The 26,000-nt window shown below is 39.0% G+C and overlaps 1 protein-coding gene across 4 annotated transcripts in view; it reads left to right on the plus strand.

Annotated features, from left to right (window-relative positions):
* The window catches only part of LOC126276587 (protein transport protein Sec23A), a 102,987-nt gene that overhangs the window by 32,268 nt on the left and 44,719 nt on the right, over positions 1-26,000 (plus strand). For all 4 annotated transcript variants that reach the window (XM_049977290.1, XM_049977288.1, XM_049977287.1 and 1 more), the window contains exon 7: positions 19,676-19,950. In XM_049977290.1, the coding sequence (XP_049833247.1) occupies positions 19,676-19,950 (275 nt within the window). The remainder of the gene's footprint in view (positions 1-19,675; positions 19,951-26,000) is intronic.

The raw sequence follows: 26,000 nt of genomic DNA on the forward strand, positions 1-26,000 counted from the left end.
TTCTACCAAGCTGATTTGGTTAGATTTTTACAGGGAAGCTAAAACAGCTTAGGTCTAACCAGCCACAACCCACACTGAAACCAAGTTTATTGTGCGTTATCACTCCCTGTGTATCTAGTAAAGCCAACCAATGTCCTTAAATAGTACAAGGAGTCCCTTTACCAGTTTTTCATTAGACACAATTTCTTCAGGTCTAGTTGTTCCGAGATTCTGTATCTTTTACTCTCAAATGCCATGCATTTGAAGATTAGGTGTGATGCAGTTTCTTCACCCTCACCACAGATCCTACATTTAGGGTCTTCTTCCATTATACCCATTGTGTGTAGGTGTTTTTTTGAAATTCCCATGGTCAGTCATCTGTCAGTCATGTGTTTGATCTCTTTTCTGTTCAATCCCAGGATTACAGAGCTTCTTGTAAAACACGTCTTGGGCATCACTACCTTAACCTGTTTTTGTTTGTGGACCTTGGTCCAATATTCTACGTGCTGTATCCTGAACCAGTTCTGTAGTTCTAGTTTGATCATAGCCGTGATGATTGTCAGGACAGGTTCTGCTCCAATAACTGGAGTCGTTGCCCCCATCCTGGCCAAACTGTTGGCTTGTTCATTGCCACAGATCCCTGAGAGGCCAGGAACCCACACTAGGTTTACTCTATTACTTTCCCCTAGCTCCACCAGAGCCCTGTGGCATTTTGCAGCAATCTTAGATCTCGTTGCAGGAGCTGCCAGTGATTTCAGGGCTGCCTGGCTGTCTGAATAGATGTAGTTATGGTCCTTGTAGCCCCTACGCATATTCTGCTCCACACATGCGCTGATTGCAGTAATTTCAGCTTGGAATACAGTGACCAGTTTTCCTAGAGAGAGATGATGCCCTTCAGTCTGGGCTGAACCCTGTACACCCCTGCTCCAACACCTTGGTCTGATTTCGACCCATCGGTGAACCAAACAATGTCCCCTTTATGGTGTTGAACTGTTTTTTCCACCCTACTGGGGCTGTGCCAAGTTTACCTCTATGAATTGTAACACTACTCTTCATTTCGTAATGAAGTTACCCGTTTTTTTGTTACAGTGCTGTAGTATTTCCGCTGTAGTCCTATTGTTATAATAATCTTAATATGACATAAGTTTCTGTTTAATGGCTATCCTTGCTACAAAGTTGAAATGAACATAAAAAAGTGTGTAAATACTTAATGTAAGTTTACCCATTCAGAGATACTTTTTTGTCAGACTACACTTGTCTGAATATTTCATTTACACATTACAAACAACCCATGAACTCTCAAATTATTCGTGTTCCACTGATGCTCCAGTATAGTTTGTCATTATCCAGTACATTTTTGTTTTAGTTTACTGTATCAGCAGTAAGCATCAGAAGATCCCCAGTTTGGTAGTTTAAATTAATTTTATAGTAATCTCATTAGAGATGACAATACGAGATCTCATTATTAGCTCATTGTCTTTTTTTCCCAAAGTCAATCCTTTTGTCATAGCCTCAAATGACAGTAAAGACTGTCTTCCAACAAAAGTTAAATTCATTAGCATTTTTTTCTAATAGGGTAAAACTATTTAGTAATTTCATGAGTTTGTCTAAATTTGATCACTTTTTGTCTTCATTATTTTCTTTTCTACTGACTGATATTTGATTCACATTACGTTAACACAGTGGCCTTTTATTTTCAACAATTCATTATGTTAAATTTTATTACAAGATTGAGTGTAGAGCCAGGTATCTCGTGGAAAAAAATAGATTTTGGATGTTAGGAATAAAGATTCATTTATCTTCATTTTAATTATTAATTATTTCAACAAAATAATCAATTTTTGAAAAAAATATGATGTAATTGGATAGATAAAAGATCTATTCGCCAAGTGGCAGCAGAACAACACACATATAAAGCTATTTAAGTTTGCAAGATTTTTGAGCCAATGGCTTCTTCTGGCAGAAGGTATGAAGGGAAAGGAAAAGAGTGAAGGAAAAGAAGTGGCGGGGTTTAGGAAAACAGGCAGAGTTCAGAAAAGTCGTCCACAACCCCAGGTCATGGGGAAATTGCCAGGCAGGGTGAGAAGGAAAGACTGATTGTTGGGGCTGCATTGTAAGACATTTGTAAAACTGAGAGCATAAGGTAGAAGATGGGTAATGTGCAAGACAGAGATTACTGGCAAACTGTCGTAAACAAGTTAATAGAGAGGAAAGCCAAGTGCATTGGATGTGATACATCTGTGGGAGTGCAAGGGGGAAATAGACAGGTCACAAAGTGAAAAATACAGAAAACTAAAAGGGCATGAAGAAAGGAATAGCTACTGTGAAGAAATGCTGAGACCGAAGAAATTAATGTGAATTAATCCCAGGTGTGTGGCTCGAATAGACAGGTTGTAGCACTAGTTCCTACCTGCAGAGTTCTGAGAAACTGGTCTCTGGGGGAAGACTCCGGATGTCACATGTGGTGAAAAAGGCACCGAGGTGACGACTGTGATGTTGTAGAGCATACTCTGCAACAGGATATTGTGTGTTACAAGTATACATCCCCTGCCTATGCCCATTCATCCTAACTGGTAACCTGGTGGTGGTCATGCTGTTGTAAAAGGCTAAGCAGTGTTTACATAACAGCTGGTAGATGACATGTCATTCCACAGATCTCCCTTTGATAGTATATGTTTTTTCCAGTTACAGGGCTGGTATAGATGGTGGTAGGAGGGTACATAGGGCAAGTGTTACAGTGGGGACAGTCACAGTGGTAGGGAGATGGTTGGAGAAAGAGCATAGGATCTGACAAGGATATTGCAGAGATTGGGAGGGTGACAAAAGCTATTCTATGTGTGGTGGGCAAAATGTTGGACAGAATGTATCTCATTTCAGAGCATGAGTTCAGGAAGTCATAGCCATATCGAAGTAGCTGGTTAATAATATAAGACCAGGATGATATTGATTGACAAGAGTTGTGCTCCTAAGTGTTTTTTTGAGGGATCAGTAGTACAAGGATTGGATGTGATGGTCCAGGAAGTCAGCTTTTGAACTACGCTGGTAGAGTTATTACATCCAGTTAAGGTTGGTGTGAGAATGGCAGCATATTTCTGTAGAGTTTGCACTGAACAAATATGTTTGCCTTGAATGCCAAGGCTGCTTGGTAGAGAACATTTGACATGGATAGGATGGAAACAGTCAAAACTTAGTAGCAACTGTTGAAATGTAAGTACTGTTGTTTGTTAGTAGATTTAAGGTGAACAGAAATGTGTAGCTGACCTTTGGTGAGGATGAGATCAATGCGAAGGAAAGTGGCATAGGATTCAGAATAGGATCATGTGAAATTTGAATGGGAGAATTATTTAGAGATTACAAGAATTTTAGCAAGTCAATTTTAGCAAGTCAGCCCCAAGTTGTTGGTTAGTAGGCTTAATGTGAACAGAAAAGTGTAACTGATCTTCAGTGATCATGGGATCAATGTGAAGAAAAGTGGCATGGGTCACTGGGAGGGTTTTTTCCTGGGATCTTGAAAACCTTCAGCCACTGGTTTGGTTTAGATAAATTGATGACACCTTTGCCATATTGTTTCATAGTGAGGCTGACTTGCTAAAATTCTTGTAATCTCTAAAGAATTCTCACATTTAAATTTCAGAGGATCCTATTCTGAATCCTATGCCACTTTCCTTGGCATTGATCTCACCCTTACCAAAGGTCAGCTACACATTTCTGTTCACCTTAAATGTACTAACAAACAACAGTACTTACATTTTGACAGTTGCTATCCTTTTCATGTCAAATGTTGCCATCCATACAGACTTGACATTCAAGGCAAACATATTTGTTCAGGTGCAGGCTCCCTACAGCAATGAACCAACAGTCTCACCTTAGCCTTCACTGAACATAATTACCTCACCAGCCTAGTTCAAAAGCTGATTTCCCAGGCCATCACATCCAATCCTGGTACTATTGATCCCTCCAAAAAATAACTTAGGAGTATGCCACTTGTCACTCAGTATTATCCTGGTCTTGAATGTATTAATCAGCTACTTCGACACATCTGTGACTTATTAAAATCATGCTCTGAAATCATATACATTCTGTCAAACATTTTGTCCACCACAAGTAGAATAGCTTTTCATTGCCCTCCCAATCTCCACAATATCCTTGTCAGACCCTATGCTCTTTCTGCACTTATCACCCTATCCTTACCTACTACCCCTGTGACCGTCCCCTCGGTAAGACTTGCCGTACGCACCCCCTAACACCACCTATACCAGATCAGTAGCTGGAAAAACTTATACTATCAAAGGGAGAGCCACCTGTGGAACAACACAAGGCATGTACCAGCTTTTTATGTAAACATTCTTGGCCTTGTACATTAGCATGACTACCACCAACTTATCAGTTAGGAAGAATGGGCAATAGGCAGAGGGTGTATACAAGCAACACACAATATCCTGTTGCAAAAACGCTCTACAACGTGACAGTCATGACCTTCGTACCATTTTCACCATATGTGCCATCCGGATTCTTTCCCCAGAGGTCAGTTCTCAGAACTCCGCAGATGGAAACTGGCACTGCAGGATGTCAATTATTACTGCACCCTTGGCATTAATTAACATCAGTTTCTTCGGTCTCAGCATCTCTTCACAGTAAATATTCCTTACTTCAATCCTCTTAAATTTTCTACGTCTTTCACTTTCTGACATGTCTATTTTTCCGTGCCTCCCCCCCCCCCCCCCCCCTCTCCAGCTGTATCATACAGAATGAATTTAGCTTTCCTCTCTTATTAGCTCAAGCACTATGTTTTGTGAGTAATCTGTTTCTTGCATTTTATCCTGTCTTCCATCTTCAAGGTCTCAGGTTTTCAAATCTCATCTGGTGCAGTCCCCCAATGATCAGTCTTTAATTCTCATCCTGTGTGCTAAGTTTCCCCTAACCTGGGGCTCTGGGTAACTTTTCAGAACTCTTCCCATTTTCCTAAACCTCACCAATCCTTTTAACTCACTCCTCTTCCTTCTCCATCAGCCCTTTTGCAGAAGGAGGAGCCACAGACTCTGAAAGGTTGCAAACTTAAATACCTTTATATGTATGTTCTCTGGCAGCCACAAGGTGAAGAGATTTCTTGATTTTAAATTATTTCAAATATATACAGTCATTTCTCAATAACACTGTGAACACCTAGGCAAAGAATAACTGTTATTCCTTGTTACTGTTCATACTTTTACCATCTGCAGAAGTAATTATTGAATTCCTGTAGCAATTGTCACAGGCTAAAGTAATTACAGCATGCACACAGGCATTTAAGCAGTTATTCTTCTTGTGCTTCTTACATGAGTGGAATGGGAAGGAACGGTAATGTGTGATGAAATGGGATATACTCAGTCATGCATTTCTACATGTACATCTACATCTATACCCAGCAAGCCACCTTGTGGTGTGTGGCCAATGGTACTTTGTGTATCTCTGTCAGTTCACCTCTTTCCTGTTCCAGTCATGAATAGTTTGCAGTAAGAATGATTGCTGGTGGACCTGTATCTCTCTAATTTTATCTTCATGGCCTTTTTACAGGATATGTGGTGGGGGAATCAATATTTTTGTTAAATCTTCTAGGAACATTGGGTTGAACAAGGGTTTTGTAAGCTACTTACTTACTTGAGGGACTAAATTTCCTGAGCATTCTTTCAGTGAATCTGTCTGCCACCTGCTTTACTCAGTTAATTTTATGTAGCCATTTCACTTCAAATCGCTCCATACGCATCCTCCTAGACATCTTATGGAAGTAACTGCTTCCAGTGACTGTTCAGCAAACAGTGTAATCGTACAATAAGAGTCATTCTGTTTATGTATTTGCAGTACTTCACAGTGTTCTGCAGAGTGTAGCTGTAACTATTAATGATATATTCAAACTGCCTATTCAGTATAAGCCACAGGTTCTCGTATGAACATTATTGTTGCCAATATGACAGTTATGTTTGATTTGTGGACTCTCAGCAGCCAGGCAACATTGCAACTGTTAACGTGAAGCACTGCTTCTTGATATTAGTATGCCCAGATTTTCTCTTGTACAGATAGTGATGATGATGATGATGATGATGATGATGATGATGATGATATGCAGATGGTTAATGTTGGAACTCATTCAGTCTTAATCAATCTTACAGTTACCCTAATAATCTTGTAATTCTTTAATTTAGCTAAGCACAATTTTGTGTTATTAAACTTTTTGATTATTTTGTCACTCTTCTGGGATTTTCTGAAATGTCAAGCTTCATATTTCCTGTCCTTTAATTGAATAGTGTTTCTCAACCAAATATTTAATGTCGGTGGTGATGCCTTTATTCTCTCTTTTTCACTACTAGTAGTGTTCCTGGTGACACTATCTTTTTCCTACGTCCTGAATCAATAATAAGCTACCTTAACCACAGATCCAGTTTGCATGGATACTGTATTTTGCTCTTCTTAAAAACTGAATGAAAGTGATGGAACATGTCACAATAATGCACAAATAAGTGATAGAACCTACTTCTGTATATTGTAAGGAAGTTATGCAAAGGTAGATAAAATATGGTGCATCACAAGCATCATATCACTTCCTCAAAGAAATCTCAAAGATGATATATGATATAAACAAAAAAATCAAGAAAGACAATCAGCTGTCTACAGTTGATTGATGTGTTGTGCGACAGGTACATTTTGCAGCTTTGAACTACACGTCTTTTCTCTAGTACACTCTTCCACACAAGTACACAAACGCTGTCACTGACGATGGCTGAAATTGTGTTCTGTGTAGTTAGTACGAGTTAGTGTGTACATAAACTAGCCCGAAAGCCGTCCAATTCTTTGTTTTTTCACTCATGAATGTCTACCGTGCATCAATCGTATGCAGGTGAGTGGTTGCCTTTCTTCTTGTTTTTCACAGTTTCTATCTAGGAATTTCCATTATCAAAATGTATGGTATAAAGCATCACAGCCATGGGATGTTGCAAACTGGGATCATTGTGCACTGATAAGTATTGGGAACGTCTTCAGGCTTGATGATATGACAGTCACAAAAGTTTTCAAAATATAGGAACTACTCTGAGATAATTGCAGATATATTTCAGCATAATTAAATGACTTGATGATGTGACAGTCATAAAAGTTTTCAAAATATGGGAACTACTTTGAGATAATTACAGATATATCTCAGCATAAGTGAATGACCATGCTATCAAGCCTTTATATGGAGATATGGAGCACATCATTTTTGAGTCATTTCTGTGGCTACATTTACGTCTTTGTTCATTTTTTTAATGTAATTAGCACAAGAATGAGGAAACCAATGAGAAATTTGGAAAGCACCTTAAGATCAATGACAAGAAATAAAAACTTGGAGGTTTGCTGATAACATTGTAATTCTGTCCGATACAGCAAAGGACATAGTGAAAAACCAGTTCAATGAAGTTGATAGTTTGAATAGAGCTCATAGGTTGTGCATTAACAGAAATAAAACAAGGGCAGTGGAATGTAGCCAGATTATATCAGGTGTCACTGAGGGAATGAATTAGAAAATGAGATACTAAAAATAGTGAATGAGTTTTTATGCATAAAATAAAGGAAAGGCAACCACTTATCTACAGCAGACTAATGTATGACACATAGACACTGACTGTGTCCTTGTGAGTGAGTGTAAATGTGTGTACTTCTGTCAGGAAAAAAAAAAAAAAAAAAAAAAAAACTATGCATGTCTATGTGCCACACACTAGTCAGCTGTAAGTGAGGGTTACCTTTTCCTTATTTTACATATTGTTAAGCCCAGGAATTTATATTATTGGTATACAGCGAGTGACAAAAGTCATGGGATACCCCTTAATATGGTGACAAAAGTCATGGGATACCCCCTAATATCGTTTTGGGCCTCATTTTGCCTGGCATAGTGTAGCAGCTCTACATGGCATGGTCTCCACAAGTTATGAGAAATCCCATGTTGAAATATTGAGCCACACTGCCTGTGTTGCAGGTGCAGAGTTTTGTGCACAAACTGACCTCTCGAATTGTCCCCTGAATCTTTGATGGGATTCTTGTCAGGTGCTCTGAGTGGCCAAGTCATTCGCTCGAATCATTCAGAATTTTCTTCAAACCATTCACAAACAATTGTGGTGCAGTGACATGGTGCATTGTAATCCGTAAACATTCCATAGTGGTTTGAGAAGATAAAATCCATGGATGGCTTCAAATGGTCTTCAACTAGCCAGACATAACAATTTCCAGTCAATGATCGGTCCAAGTGGACCAAAGGACCCAGTTAATTCCATGTAAACACAGCCCCCATGTAAACACAGCCCACACCATTATGGAGCCACCACCAACATGCACAGTACCTTGTTGACAACTTGGGCCCATGGCTTTGTGGGGTCTGCGCCACTCTCAAACCCTATCATCAGCTCTTACCCATTGAAATCGGGACTCATCTGACCAGGCCACAGTTTTCCAGTGTCTGGGGTCGAACTGATATGGTCACAAGCCCAGGAGAGGCACTGCAGGCAATGTTGTGTTGGTAACACAGGCACTCGTGTCTGTCATCTGCTGCCATGGCCCATTGACAACAAATGTTGTTGCACTGTCCTAACAGATATGTTTGTCCTACATCCCACATTGATTTCTGTGGTTATTTCATGCAGTGTTGCTTGTCTGTTAACATTGACTGTGCAGACATCACTGCTATTGCTCATTAAGTGAAGGCCGTCGACCACTGCTTTGCCCGTGGTGAGAGGTAATGTCTGAAATATTTTATTCTCACCACACTCTTGATACTGTGGATCTCGGAATATTGAATTCCTTATCAGATCCAAAATAGAATGTTCCACGTGTCTAGCTATAACTACCGTTCGACATTCAGTGTGTGTTAGTTCCCATGGATTGGCCATAATCGCGTCGAAAACATATTCGTTTGGATTACTTGAGTACAAATAACAGCTCTGCCAGTGCACTGCCCTTTTATGCCATGTGTACACCATACTACTGCCATCTTTATGAACCTATTGCTATCCCATGACTTTTGTCACCTGAGTGTATGAAGTCAGCCAAATAACTGTCCTTGACATAACAAAAAAGGATACAAAATGTAAACTGCCATTAGTACGAAAAGCTATTTTGTAAAAAAGATGTTATATAACAACAAATATAAATTCAATTGCTGACATGTTTTATCTGAAATTGTGTGGAGTGTAGCCTTATGTGGATGTGAAATGTACATGTAGTACAGACCTAAGGAGAACAGAAACTTTGGAAGTGCTAAATGTGGTGTCAGAGAAGAATTCTAGAGATTAGATGAGAATAATTAATGAAAACTTACTGAATTGGAGAGAAGAGGCTCTTTACGTTACAACCTGATAAAAAGAATAGATACTTTGGTAGGACAAATTATAAGGTATCAGGGATAATTAACTTGGTGCTGAAGACAAGTGCGTGGGGTGAAAAATGTAGAGTGAGACCAAGAGTTAAAGTTGATGTTGGTTGCAGTAGTTACTAACAGTGGAGATTCACACAGGATAGCTACATCAAACCAGTCTTCAGACTGAAGACTGTAACAACAATTAGACTGGTGTTGAAAGGCACATCTTGTGCTTTGCTCGAATATAATAGCTACAAATCTTCTCCATTGTATCTTTTTGGCTTTAGTTATAGAAGTTAATTATCATCCTTGCCGTTTATGTCTGCATGCATTAGTATTGCTTAGTGCTTGCTTATCAGTTGTATTGTCTTTTGCTGTCTACTTTGTTTCTGACATTATTAACTAATGCACATCTTCTTTTTATTTATATCTTAATTTACATTCTTATTCCATCCTGGTTGTTCTGTTTTTTTATTGAATGCACTTTTCCATATTTAATTCACATTTTGCATGTTATTTTTAGATTTAATTTATCATCTGTTTTCATTCTTTAAGTACATAAGTAATGTAATATTGTTTAATTTCTTCTGAGTGTCTGTAATCTTATGAAGTACAGAGAAATTTGAACTGGTGCACTCAATTTCATACTTCTGTATTTTATAACTATGCATGACGTGCAAGTAATGCAACTTAAGTATGATTATACTGATGTGGATATTTGTAAATTTTCGTTGTGGCTTCCTCCAACAACATAGTCATTATTGAGACAGAAGATTAATTTCTGGGAAGAAGTCATTTTCTTATGTTAGGCTGTTTTTTTGTTTTTTTTTTGTTTTTTGTTTTTTAACCACTTTACTTGGCTACAAAGTCTTTGTGATGGAATGCTTGATAAATGGTTCTGGTAAACTAGTTACATCATCAGAGTTTGATAAAACCCCAAGCTTTCAACAAAGTTGTCAATGTCATCCTCAGGCACTGAGTCTGAGATTATCACCAGAAAGTTGGTGTGTTGTTCAAAATTGATGATGCAGCAATTTAACAAAGAACTTTTCATCTAAAAATGAGAAGCGCTGTCTTACCTGTGATGATGATGGTAGAAAATATTGTCAAAATCGTGGTATTTTACCTGAGTCCGACACAGTAAGTTAATCAGTAATTTCATCCAGACACTTTGGTGTGTTGGCAGTAAGCTAATTTCTTTCCCTTTGGCATCGTCAAACAAAAATTCTGGAACCTTGTCCACAAAATTTTTCTGCATTTACCTTTTATGTATTGTGCATGGTATCCTTCAATACTTTCTTCCACAATTGATACACCACTTCCAATGCCAGTTCCACTTCCAGAAGTGGTCTTGGTATGCCTCTTGCTGGATTGCCAGAAGTATCATCTGTGAATTTTCTTTTACCTCATCTTTTGTTGCAAATCTTTGTCCTTTCAATGAGGCTTCCAACTTTGGAAATAAAAAAGTCCACAGGGACCAGGTCTTCTCTTAAGAACATCTAGTTCTCATTTGTGCAATCCACAGATTAAGGCGAAGGTCTTTCTGGAATTGACTCACGAGCCATGAGACGAACATGGCGGTAACACAATGCATTCCAAGATGCTGTGTCAAGATTTCATGACATGATCCAACTGAAATGTTACATTCTTTTGTGATCTCATGGACAGTCATTCTTTGATTGGCACACACAATTTCGTTGATGTTCTAGACATGGGTGTCGTTGGTAGACGTCGAAGGGCATCCTGAATGTGGGTCATCTTTAACTTCCATCTGGCCATTTTTAAACCATGTGAACCATTCATAACACCGAATATGGCTTCAGCTCTCATCACCATAGGCTTTCTGCATCATTCGGTGTGTTTCTGTATAGGTTTTTTTAAAGCTTCATACAAAATTTAATGCACACACATTGCTCGTCTAACTCTGCTATCTTGAAATTCACAAACTGTGTGCCACAGCGGTGTACTCAATACAGCACTGAACAATAATTGAATGAAACTTCCAGCAGTTACACATTAAACATAGACATGCACAGGATGCCAACTGCACTGTCACTCAAAAAGGAATGCACATTTTTTTCCCCAAATCCATATTTAGTAGCATCTTTGTTATTCTTGGAGGTTGTAGAACCATTATTCTCACCTGTATTCAAGTTTAATTCAACCCATTGCAACAAGATGGCTGCTGCACTTGATGTTTGTTTGAACGAATGTCCTATTACGAAATTCCTGTGTTGTGAGAACAAGGCAGTGAGAAATATTCATAGGAGATTGAAGAAGGTGTACGGGGTTTATGTTGTATAGTTAATGATTTACGAAGCAGGTTATCTGGTGGAAATGGACATGCCAGTACAGGAGACCTCTCATACAGTAGCAGTATTCAGACTCCAGACAGTGTGTCTGCATCTATATCTATATACCCTGCAAACCACTGTGAGGTGCATGGCAGATGGTATCCTCATGATCCCTCTGTGAGAGAATTGTAGTATATTCGTAGAGTCGTCATTTAAAGGTGGTTCCTGAAATTTTGTTAGCGGACTTTCTTGGGATAGTTTACATCTATTGTCAAGAGTCTTAAAGTCCAATTTCTTCAGTATATCTGACACTTTCCCATGGCTTAAACAAACCTGTGACCATACGTGCTATCATTGTCTGTATGCTTTCAATATATCCCCTGTTAGTCCTATCTGGTATGGGTTCCACACGCTTGAGCAATATTCTAGAAATGGTTGCATCAGTGATTTGTACGCAATCTTCTTTGCAGATTGATTGCACTTCCCGAGTATTCTCCCGATAAACCAAAGTATACCACCTGCTTTGCCCACAACTGAACCTATATGATCATTCGATTTCATATCCCTGTAAAATGTTACACTCGGGTAGAATTTGCTGATTCCAACTGTGACTCATTGATATTATGGACATAGGATAGTACATTTTTTTGTTTTTTTGAAGTGAAAAATTGTACAATTGTGAACATTTAAAGCAAGTTTCCAGTCTCTGCACCACTTTGAAACTTATCAAGATCTGACTGAATATTTATGCAGCTTCTTTCAGATATTATTTTATTACAGGTAAGTGTATTGCCTGCAAAAAGCCTGATTTTACTATTAATATTGTCTAGAATGTCATTAATATATAACAAGAGTAGCATGGGTTCCACACACTCCCCTGAGGCACACCTGAAGTTACTTGTACAACTGACGATGACTCTCCATCCACGATAAAATGCCACATCCTCTCTACCAAAAAATCCTCAATCTAGTCACAAATTTCACTTGATACTGCATATGATCATACTTTTGACAATAAGCATAGGTGGGGTACAGAGGCAAATGCTTTTCAGAAATCAAGAAATACTGCACCTACCTGATTGCCATGATCTAAAGCTTTCAGTATGTCATGTGAGAAAAGTGAGAGTCGAGTTTCACATGATCGATATTTTTGAAATCCTGGTTGGTTGGCATTGAGGAGGTAATTCTGTTCAAGACAACTCATTATGTTTGAGCTCAGAATATGTCCTATGATTATACAGCAAACTATTGTCAGGGATATTGAACAGTAGTTTTGTGGATCTCTTCTACTACCCTTCTTGTAGATGGGTGTGACCTGTGCCTTTTTCTAAGAACTGTTCAAGGTTTTTTGTTCAAGGGATCTATGATAGATTATAGTTAGAAGAGGGGATAACTCAGCCAACAAATTCAATATAGAAACTGACAGGGATTCCATTGGGCCCTGGAGCTTTGTTAAGTTTTAATGATTACAGCTGCTTCTCAACACCACTGACATTAATACTTAATTCATTCATCAGCTCAGTGGTACGTGGATTAAATTGGAGGTGCTCTCCTGGGGTTTTCCTGTGTAAAGGAACATTTGAAAACAGTAGAGCATTTCAGCTCTTGCTTTGCTACCCTCGATTTCAGTTTATGTCTCATTCACAAGGACTGTACACTAACTTTGGTGCCACTAACAGCCTGTACGTACGACCAGAATTTCTTTGTGGACAATGAAAGATTACTTGACAATATTCTGCTATGGTAGTTATTGAAGACATCCTGCATTGCTCACTTGTCAGCCATACAAGTTTCATTCAGCATCATTCTATCTATAGTCCTATATTTCGTTTTACACCTATTGTGCAGTAATCTCTGCTTTTTAGGTGTTTCTTTACAGTGACTGTGTACCATAGAGGTTCCTTCTCATAATGAATGGTTCTATGTGTACATATCTATCCAGTGCATGGTCATGGCTATACTTGAGCCAGAGTTCCTGTAAGTGCTCCTGCCCTGTGCTGAAAGTTTCAAGTTCCTTGTTGAGATATGGCACCACTTATTTTTTATCTAATTTCCTGAACATACATATCTTCCTCCTTGTTTTAGTTGTCCCATGCATATTGGTAATCATTGTTGCCACAGCCACATCATGGTCACTGATACTAGTCTCAGTGTGGACATCTTCAAAGAGTGCAGGTCTATTTGTTGCCATTAGATCCACTATATTTCCGTCTTGAGGGGTTTCCTAACTATTTGTCCAGGTAGTTTTCAGAGAAGGCATTTAGTACTGTTTCACAAGGAGTCGTATCATGCTAGCCACGAACAAAACTGTAACTTTCCCAATTAACTGTTGGATGAGTAACTCATCTCCACCAATGTTTACAGTATGATTGGGGAACTCACGTACAACTGAGCTGAGGTTTTCACTAAAGTTTTGGGTTACATCAGGAGATGAGTCTGGTGGAGAATAGAAGGATCCAATTATCATTTTATACCCACCCCTGATACTGAGTCTTTCCCAAACAATCTCACATCCAGCTTCAATTTCTTTCTTTGTGGATTTGAGTTTCTTGTCTACTGCAACAAATGCATCACCTCCATTTCCGATATGCCAATCCTTTTGTTATACACTTCAATTTTCCCCAAAAATCTCACTGTTATCAATTTCAGATTTCAATCTGCTTTCTGTACCTAATATTATGTAAGCTTTACTGGTTTTCATGAGTGCTTCAAACTGTGCCACTTTGTTGCAAATGGTTAGGAGTTTACCATGAAAATTTTAATACTCTCACCTATGGAAGGCACTCCTTTCGATTGTGCACTGATATTTCTAGGTTTCCTACAGCTATTGTTACCTGGATTGGCTGGAGAGTCACCTAATCTAAAAGGAATACTTTGTGTACTCTCTCCAAACAGTCAGCTACCTTAGTAACAGCCTCTGATGTGTAGTGTACACCTGACCCATTTAGGAGGACCCTACAGTTCTCAAACCTATGGTGCAAGTCCAGGAATTGCAGCCTAGGTTGTCACAGAATCTTTGAAGTTTCTAGTTCAGTCCTTCTACCTGATTCAGAACCAAAGGGCCATGATCAGTTCTGGGGAGAGTGTTGCAAATTGTGGGTTTCGTTAAAACTCCATGCACAAGGCTGGTCTTCTCACCCTTCATTGTCAGTCACTGGAATGACCTCAAACATGACCTCAGAGCCAAGATGACAGGCATTATTTGTTCCAATGAGTGCTACAGTTGGCAGTTGGTTGCACCCTATTCCCTCAGTGGCTGCTGGAATAGTCTCTTCAACATGTTGAATGTGGCCCCAGGCATACACACTGAATGCACGAGGTGTCCTTTCCTGCCCCTTGATGGCATTTTTCTAAGGGGTACCATCATTTGTCATATGTTTAAACTGCTGATGATTAATAGACGTCTATCCTTTTGCATTTACCTTCTCCTGACACTGTACAAAACAGGTTTCCCCGAAGAAGGTGAAGTGAGTCCCACTGGCTCAGTTTCAGTCAAAGACAGCCACTAGCAGTGAAGTGGACGAGTAATGACAGATTCTGTGCCTTCTGCAGAGGGGCAGGATCCACAGGAGAGGAATAGTACCTGAGGTTATCTGGTACTGGTATCACAGGTGCACGACTCCTGAGAGCTCTTCCAACACACTGATTTTCAGCAGTTGCCAATAGTTTGACAGTAGTCAGAGCGATTTCCAGCTGCTTGCGAATGTCAACCAACTCATCCTGTGAACATCATTCACAGTGGTACTATATTTTGGCTAATGCAATATTTTATAATGCAGTGAACACTTATATTGGTAACTTACAAAAATATAGTTTTGTAAACATCTGAAAATTCTCAGAGTAACCTATTTCTCATGTAATTGTACAATGAAATTAGAGAACAAAGAAAAGTACCTAAGTGTGCTTTTATGTATAAATAAATGTGCACGTTGCACAGACTTTTCACTCAGCTGATTCGGTACACTCTTCTACATTGGCGGGCCGAAGAACAACACTGCAGTGTGTTTATCTTGATCAAAATTGCTAAAATGTGCAGCACCAACAAAGCACACACAATATGCAGCATAATCACAATCTGATTTTGGCTGATAGATGCACAACAGTGAAGTGACTGTCCATGTAAGTAGGGGTAGAAGAAGTGAGTGTGTGCAGAATATTGACACAGTTGGAAGCTAAAAAGGTATGTGCCAGGTGGGTTCTGAGAATGGATAAGATTGGATCATCCACCCTACAGCCCTGATCTGACACTATATGATTGCCACCTCTTTTGGTGAATTGAAGGAATCCTTTCACAGAATGATATTGGCAGGCATGCCAAGTGTGGTTTCCCCTTGTTACCTATTCAGTGGTTGTACTGAATATATGAATGCAAAAATTCTTGCACACGATTCTAGTGTTCTTCCTCACAATTGGAACTCATGAGTGCTTTAATGATCGAAACTTCACAGTTGTTTTAGGGACTGAAACTCTAAAAGATGTCTAGCAGTGGTTTTTGAATTTTAGTGCAGTGTTTGTAAAGTTTGATGCAATGTTCATTTGGTCATATATCCATCTCCAAAGAAACAGACACTTCTGACAATTGACATCCATATTAAATCATGAAATGTTTTTGCAAATTGCAAATGCGGTACCACCACAGGTATACAATTTACTGTGAACAAATGAAAATTTGTGCTGGGTCAGGATTCGAACCCGGATTTTCCTCTTTACATGAGCGGTCTCTGTAATTGTTTCAGCTACCTGAGCATACTTCGTAGACAGACTCAAACTTCCATATGTCCCAATGGTAGATACTTCTCGTAGTGCTCACAGGACATTGTGATTCCTGCATAGGGAAGGCTTATTTAAGTTTCTCGTCAGATTGCCATGAGTTTTGCATGAAATACATAAGTGCAGAACCTGTAAAGTTTGATGCAGTGTCTGTTCTTTTGAACTTATATGGATTTCTGAAGGAACCTTGCACCAAATTTACAGACTCTTATCAAATACCATCCCTGAACTACTGTACTTGTTGTGAAAGCCAAGGCAGTCTGATGAGAAAATCAGATAATCCTCTCCCTGTGTGGGAATCACATCATTGTGTGAGCACTGTGGGAAGCAGACACTGGAACATGTGGAAGTTAGGGTCTGTCTGTTAATTGCACTCGGATAGCTGAAGCAACTGTGATGACCACTTGCATAAAGTGGGAAATAAGGGTTTGAGTTCCAGTCTGACATAAATTTTCATTTGCTCCCTGTAAACTGTATAGTTGTGATGGTGCCATTTTTACAATTTGCAAATAAATTACATGACTGAGTTTTAGGATACTGATTTTGATGAGTTGTAATTTATTCAGATTTGGTTAAGATTTTGTGGATGTGGCCATTTGACTTTTAGTTTACCTTTCTGAATCAACCTCTATAATAATGATAATAGTAATAATAATAATAATAATAATAATAATAATAATAGTAATAATAATAATATTTACAATGTTGCTTTAATTTCAAAACTGTAAATAACTTTCATGTTGGAGGATTCCACATGTTACTGAGCTTTCTGCTTGCTTTAATCATGGTTCAAACCATCGAAAACCAAGGCACATCTCCTTCATCTGCCTCTTTGCGGTTCAGTTACTTGTGCTTCTTTGATATTTTTTTCTAGTATAGTCTCTTGTGTGTTCTTTATAAATAATCATTTACAAAGTTCAAAAACATTTATTCTGAAATTTTATTTTGATTTACATGTAAAAAGTTGTCATGGATGAAGACATTTATTTCGTTTAACTTCTGTACAGTGGTTGTGTTTTTGCTTACTGTCCTGCACTGACAAAGGTAAAATACACTGATGGAAAAAAATCACAGCCAAAAAATAATTCATGTAGAGTAATGAAATTTTGGAAATACATTTGTCTAGGTAAAAATCAAACAGTGGAAAATCCAGGATGGATTGTAACTATAACTATGTTGTGAAAAGGAAAGTTGAAACTCACCATATAGCAGAGATGTTGAGTCACAGATAGACACAACAAAAGACTGTCACTAACATAGCTTTTGGCCAGTAAGGCCTTTGTCAAAATTAGACGACAAACACACACACATACACTCATGCAAACACAACTCACACTCACATGACTGCAGTTGTCTAGGTAACATATTTAAGTGATTAACATTGCAAGATTACAGGTTAATGTAAGTGCAAGGTAAGCCATTGCAAATGTCTGTTCATGAATGGCAGCACAACAGGTTGACTCACCAGACTGATGTATGGATTTGCAGTCAGGGTGCTTGGGATAACTACAGGAATGCTCCTGCTGTCTTACTAAATCCACCTCAGACGATAACTCCACTATAGGTCCAGAGTGTGTAGCATGCAAACAGGTTGGTTGCAGGTCCTTAACAGACCTCCTCTTAACCAGCACACTGCCATCATCAGCATTGAGGCAGAACCAGCTTAGGTGGGGAAACACAACAGATCTCCATGCTGCCCTCCAATGAGCTCCTGCTTGACGCAACTGAAGTCACAAATGATGGTGGTTTGGGGTCAGTGAAATGGCTAAAGGACATCTGGTTTAGAGCTGTCCTTGAAGTAACCAATCGGTAACAGTTAATTGTGTCACTGTGTTGCCAACTACTGCTCAAATTGCTGCTGCAGTTGCAATTATGATGCACCAAAGCCATATGCTGAGCTTGATGGTCTTCCCTCTTGGTAGTGCCATGTGGCCGTCCAGAGCCTGGTCTTCTTGTGACCATAAATTCTCATGATCACCACTGCCAGCAATTGTGTACAGTGGTCACATTCCTGCCATGTCTTTCTGCAGTATTGCAGAAGGAACATCCAGCTTGTTGTAGCCCTATTACATGACAGTGGTCACATTCCTGCCATGTCTTTCTGCAGTATTGCAGAAGGAACATCCAGCTTGTTGTAGCCCTATTACATGACCTCGTTCAGTCTATGTGAGGTGTTGATAATGGTGTATTTGTTGTCTTAAAGGTATTCTTGACTGACATCAACTCACTACATCAAGTCTCAAGGGTAACTAATGCACCAACCGTTACAGCGAGTGTTTAAAGCAAACCTGATTACCAACTTCTACATGTATTGCACAACTTGGTGTTGCAATTTTTTTTTCTATCAGTGTATTTCTCAGTTACAGTGGAGTTAGAACAATACTGCTTCCTTGTGCATGAAGAATAACAAGTTTTGTTAATATTGTGAGTGTATCCTTGGCTGGAAGAAAATGAAAGTTGTCAGTGATGGCATCCACAGGTGACTTGGCATTACGGCCAGGGAACAATATTCAGAAATACTTTAATTTGCAGAGGGGTGCACAGCCAAGCAAGTCTTCCAAGAGATTGTAATTGTAGTTTATGTTGGGACTTGAATCTTGATCCTTATAGTTTGAAGATCCAGAGGCAGTTTGTTGTCCACTGGCAATGCTGTTATTTTCAAGGTGGATAAAATATTTGTATTGAAGAAAGACTTGTATCACATAACTTGCTTTGGTTAAACCAAAATATCTGAGAAATGACATGATTACCAAAGGCTGTTGTCAGAATATATGTATTTACTGTGTGATTGGTTTCAGTTGGAGATTATTGTCTGGTATCTTTAGTACAAGTTTAAAAAAAAAAAAATACAAGGAAGTACAGATGAGAAATGTATCTTCTTAGAAAGTGTAGACTATTATTAGCATTACTCACATTATAACTAATTCACAGTTGGTTATGATGACCTACAATGTGTCATTTCTCAATTTTATATACCACAACCAGCAGAAAATATTTTGAAAATATTTCAGGTATGTTGGCAATCTGATGAGCTCGTCATTTAATGTAGTGTTGCACCGCCATTGCAAATTTCCCCCTCTCCTTTTCCATCTTGTTCTGTACCTGCATTCTTGTCCCACCAACTTCCCTCCCCCTCCCATTTTTCATATTGAAACATTTCTTTTTTTTACGTGTGCTCTCAAATCAGCAAAATAAAAACACCCTCTAGTTATTGGCTTGAGTGTTTTCTTGGTGTGTGGCAGTGTGTTTGACAGTCTGTTTATTTTTTTCTCAGTGCACTTACCCAAACACGGGAGGGAGGATAATGCTTTTTGTTGGTGGACCTTGCTCCCAAGGTCCTGGTCAAGTTGTGAATGATGATCTTCGGCAGCCTATTAGGTCTCATCACGATATCCAGAAAGATAATGCAAAATATATGAAAAAGGCAATCAAACATTATGAAGGGCTTGCTGGTCGAGCGGCAATAAATGGGCATGCAATTGATATTTATTCTTGTGCTCTGGACCAAACTGGTTTATTAGAAATGAAACAGTGTTGCAATTCCACAGGGTATGTATGTTGTGGCAGAAATTATCATTTCTTTTAACACTTTTCAACATTTATAATAACAATTGTGAAAAAATTCTATCACTTGCATTTTATTTGCTTCTTAGCCAAACATTTTTTTTGAAAGAAATGTGTTTTATGTAAGTTTAGCCAGTACAGTTCAGTATTTGCCATTTGAAACAGAATATGGTAACTAAAAATCAAATCTGAGTATTGAGAAGAGACTTTGATAAGAATTAAGAAAGGAAGGTAAGTTTTGACAGTAATTGTCACATGCAGATATCTGTTGCAGAAACTAATAGTAACTGTTTGAGAAATGCTGTGAATTGGAATTGCATAAAATCTTGAATTACCTACCTTTACCGAAATGAAGTTGTAATATTTTGTTGAATATATACTGATGAGTTAAAACATTATAACAACTGATCCTTGTGAAGTTCAGTGATATCTGATGGCATAGTGTGTATGTCACATAGTAAGGAAAGTATATAAGTGGAGCAGAGTCAAACTGAGAATCATGTAATTGATGATATAGACTGTGCATAGGAAAATCCACTGATATAAGTGACTTGGACAAAAGACAGTTTGTTACGGCCTGGCACCTGTGAAAGAGCATCTTTGAAGTGGTGAATCGGGTTGGCTTTTCGTGTGCTACTGTCGCAACCGTCTATGGAAAGTGGTTGAAGGGTGGCGAAATAATGAGTAGACAAGGTGTTGGAAGTCCCTCTGGATTTCAGAGGCTTACTCACTCCGTAAAGCAGGATGGCAGTGATACGTGACAGATCTGGTGACAAAATACAGTGCTGGTGCAGGAGAAAGTATTACAGAGCACATTGTTCAATGCACACTGATGAAAATGGGATTCTGCAGCTAACAACCCATATCCATGGCACAGCTACTCTGGCATTGGATAATATATTATGGAAATGTGTTGTCTGATTGGCTGACAAACATTTCTTGTTACACCAGGATGATGGCGATGTCTATATATGGCATCCTGCAGGTGAATGGTTGTTGAAATGTGCACAGGGATTCAGGCTGGTGGGTGCATTATTATGCTATGGAGGACATTCAATTTGTCCTCCTTGGGACCTGCGGTGGTACTTGAAGGTGTCGTGACAGCTGTGCAATATGTAATCATTATTGCAGACTTCCTGCACCCCTTCTTGTTTGATGCCTTCCCCAATGGTGATGGCACCTTTGCCTGTGTCACAAGGCCGTAATAATGCTACAGAAGTTTCAGGAGCATGATAGTGAACTAACATTGATGTCTTGTCCCACATATTTGCCAGACATGAACCCGATGGAACATATCTGTGATGCTGTTGTGTGCCAGCTCCATGCCCACAAACCACCAGCCACAATAATTGTGTGAACTGTCTGTAAACATATGTTGCCACACGTCACCAGAAAAATACCAAGGTCTTCTCTAATTCATGCCATGCAGAATCACTGCTGTACTGCATTCCAAAGATGGACAAGCCCACAATGTTAAAAAATGGTCATCATCTTTGTATCGTCAGTGTATGCTATGTTGATTTATTTGACAAGCCAAAGCTGTGTCAGACTGCAACTCAAATTAAGAGTACTAAAATAGGTATTTTCAGAGAAAAGGCAGTCTTAGTCTCTCATATCCTGTTAGGTAAATTTACAGAACCTTTATTCAAGGACGATTGTGTGGAAATTCTCTTAACAACCTTTGTGTATCTTGTGTAGGGATCACCGAGAAACAATACTGAGTGAGTAGCAAAACACAAATGTTCCATGAGAGATAAAAAACTGTCTAGAATATCTTATGCATTTCATAAGGACACAAAATTAGCATTGTTGTACTACAATGATGTTCCAGATCATAACAAAAAGTGAAACAAAGAAAATACTCTTTAGGAAGCTTAATTATAGCAGATACGCAGAATTGTCTGGGTGAAAATGAAGCCTGTGAAAGCCAGTGGCCCAGATGACCTTCCAGCAGAGTTATGGTGTTCCCATCATTGGAAGGCAGCTGAATGGTTAACGGAACTCTTCAACAAGATCATTGACGAGGGGCAAACATGAACTGATTGGCAGAAGAGCATCACCATGCCTATCTTTAAGAAGGAGGGAAATCCCGCTGAGTTCACCAACTACCGTCCGGTTTAACTTCTCTGCCATGTCATGAAAATCTGTGAGCATGTTCTGGACCAAAGGATCCATGAGATCACACAGATTCCCAAAACCAAATTGGATTTGTGAAGAACTGTGGCACAACTGATGCGATTCATGCTGCAAGACTCTTAGTCAAGAAACATCATGAGAAAGCCTGTTGGCACAATACGGTTTGTGCCTTAATTTGAAGAAAACCGAGTACATGTCATCAAACAGACATGAAATGGGAACCATCACAATTAATGGTGAAGATCTGACTTGTGTGAGTAATTTTAAGTACTTTGGTTCCACGGCCATTGTAAACGGCTGACTCACCGAAAAGGTCTACACCAGAACTCAAGCAGCCTGAATGAAGTGGTGAACAACCATCGGAGTCACTTGCGGCCGCAGGATGAAAGATAGTTTAAAATAAAAAATCTTTTGCACTGTCATTTGACCAGTCGCCTTGTATGGTTGTGAGTGCTGGCCAACTACAGTTGAGACAGAACACCACCTAAGTGTAATGGAAACGAAGATGCTTAGGTGGACAGCAGGCCTCACTAAGTTAGATCACGTTTCTAATGACAGCATTATGAAACAGTTTAGTGCACCAATCCAAGACAAGATGTGTGAGAGTCGTCTTTGATGGTTTGGGCATGTTTTATGGGGATGACTCTATTGCCAAGGTAGGTTACACACTTGAAGTCGTCGGCAGTAGACCCAAAGGGCGACCTAAGCAACGTTGGGCTGATACTATTCCCCAAAGACCTTAAATGCATGAACATCCACCCAGAGGCAGCCCGTGATAGAGCGAAATGGAGACAACGGACCCAAGTAGCGGTCCATGCAGGCACGTGGGGCAAACGCTGAAGGAGAAGAAGAAGAAGAAGAAGAAGAAGAAGAAGAAGAATTGTCTCGTTATTTATGGAAGCGAAATGTTATTTACGCCATATTTGTTTGTCAATCTCTTGTACAACTTACCACTTTTATGATGTTTTTGGTTCTGAAAAAACAGTAACATAATCACTTTGGAAAGACTTTATTGAAAGACTTCACGGAAACATCTCCAAATATACATATGGTTCACATATGTCTAATAATGTCCGTAGATTTCTTCAAGAAAAACCTGCCGAACAAAGAACTATACCGCACTTCACTCCTCAAAAAATAACATCCAAGATGATGATCATTTGTAAGGAATGTTGTCATAATAGCAATGACAATCCTTAGGAACAATGGCTTTAAGTTTTTGTAAATGATCTTGTATGGTTTTCTTGATTTTCAGTCCTCCTTTGTACAATTTTGGAAGTTAAACTCTTCCAGAAGTTTTTCTCATACATCTTGCTATTTCTTGCCATGTTTCATTGAAACTGAACTTGTAGTAAACAATGCTGTTTGGATGGTGCTGTATCGCTGTCAGGTCCATAACTGTTGGCTCATTCTTTGCAGCTCCTCCGGCCCTAATTTGAGTCATACAGTCACAAACTTTTCTCTGGATAGTTAGTGAAAAACGAGTAATCTAGATAATAAATTTTGTTAAGTCATGGCTTTCTTCTCTCCTCTTTTGATATCAAGGCATATTGGCTAGGAAGTGTAACTCAATGGAAGTGGGAATGGAGCCACATTTCATCTGAGTATGACCTTTCTCCAGAAATTTTTGCGTAATCAGTAATCCTGAATCAGTTGCTAATCATAAAAGAGTGTTTTATAATATCACATTTCTATTGTGATATGAGCAGCCATCAGAATACAAAATGACTGGTGCAGGTTTATCCTTAACTGTTTTGGACAGTGTGTACATGATACACGAGACAAAATGAGATGCAGCCGATTCACATTGTGTTTCATCAAATCAGTAACACAATGCATCATGCCGTTCTAAATTATACATTGTAAAGTTACGGACAGCCAATTTTGTTGTGTAATAAGTACTTGTCTATAAAAGTGGCGCTACTTTCACGGCTTATAAGTCCATGATGAAGAGAGTGCAGAGCTTCCACTGGGCATATTTCTTATCTAGATTTCTGCGACCTTGCCTGCTCTTTCTGTTTTATGTACTACTTCCACATGTCTTCACTCAAGTTTACGAGCCTGTAACTTCAACACAAATCACACTGATCTTTCTTTGGGGAAAATAAGCTGAAGTAATCCTCTTCGAAAATCAAGTTCAAGGTGACTCGACTTAATGGTGAAAACCGTTCCTTACTACACTTTCCGGTGTAAAGTTCATATAGCTGTTGTTTACTTTGTGCTATGGGCTCAAGATACAGTTTGGAGGAGTTCTTGCAGTAATGTGATGGCAGTTTCGCAAGGCAGTCCAGGAATTCTTTTACGAAGTTTTTCCTCATCTTTCTTCTTTCTTTGTTTTATTTTGGAACATGACGATTCTGAATCAGGGTTCATCCCATGTGTGAAATTATCCAGCCAATATCTCACTGTCCATTCTTAAATGCCAAGAGCATTGGGAAGCTCTTTTTTTTTTTTTTTTTTTACATGCTTGGTGTTTTCCCGTATCATTTCACAGGTAATAAACTAGTGTGCCTTTTCTACTGGATTCACCTGTGATCTTCCATGGATGTATGTTTGGCGTTATGTCCACAAGATTCATTACATAAATATTTCTGTGATCCCATAACGTTGTTTCTCAGAAAGTGTTAAAATTGACTGCTTGTCACCTGTGCAGAAGTTTGATGACACTTCCTTTAAATGGATTTCTGACACATCTTGAAAGTACACGCCAGACCTAATTTTCTTGCCTCTCTTGGACTATTATGAGTAATTTTGCCACTATGACTTCTTTTATATCCAATATACACTTTTCCAAACGTTCTCAGAGTTTTGTTGGTGTTTTTCTTCCAATCTTCAGGGCAGGTTTTATATTTCTGTTTCCTGTCACTGCTTAGGTAACCACAAAACTCTTGCCCTCCACTTTCAACATCCTTGCTTCTGATAAGTTATCTGAATCGCCTGGTAAAAAATCAGCTGTCATGTAGCAATAAATTTGAAGAAGCACTGTCATCTCCACTAGCAAGTGTGACTGTTGTATCAATTTGAGCATTCTTGGATGCAGTCAGCAAAGCTTCTAAACAAGAAGTGCTTGTCACTCAACTTAGAAGACCAAGTTGAATTTCAAATTCTAATGCTAATGATGATTACAATATCATTAATAACCCTAATAGTCACAATAAAAATTACCTGCATCATTATATGTCCCAGGAAAAGTGACTGACAACCTCCACACACAAAATTAATTATTCTTCTGTGCATGCAACTTCACTGTTACTACTATTCTTACTTGTTGTTCGTTCTGGATTTACATGAGAACCTATGAGCAAGTAGGTATTCAAATCGAAGCATTTGAGATGTGGTGTTACAGATGAATGTTAAAAATTAGGTGGACTGATAAAGTAATGAATGAGGAGGTTCTTTGTAGAATCGGCGAGGAAAGGAATATATGTTAAGACATCAGGGCATAACTTCTTTTGTACTAGAGGGAGCTGTAGAGGGTAAAAACTGTAGAGGAAGACAGAGATTGGACTACATCCAGAACATAATTGAGGACATAGGTTGTAAGTACTACTCTGAGATTAAGAGGTTGGCACAGGAGAGCAATTTATGACTCAAGTAAAACACCAGCACCAGGCAGATGGCCCATGAGTGTGAGGTAAGCGTGGAGCACTCTCTTTGACAATTGCCACTGTCCATATCAGGCCTTATTACCTACGAATTTGTTTTTGTGGCTATGGGTTTGTTTTTGGTTAGCCTCACAGGCCACCACAATACTAGGATTTCTGTGATCTGTCTTACTAGCAGATGAGGCTATCTTAATGAGGGCTGATCATATACCATCCACACAAGGCCCACTTGAGGGCTTAGAGTATCCCCGAGGTTTGATGGCAGTGAATCAACAACACTGGTTCAGCCTCACT

This window comes from Schistocerca gregaria, chromosome 1 (assembly GCF_023897955.1).
Source record: "Schistocerca gregaria isolate iqSchGreg1 chromosome 1, iqSchGreg1.2, whole genome shotgun sequence".
Classification (NCBI taxonomy): domain Eukaryota; kingdom Metazoa; phylum Arthropoda; class Insecta; order Orthoptera; family Acrididae; genus Schistocerca; species Schistocerca gregaria.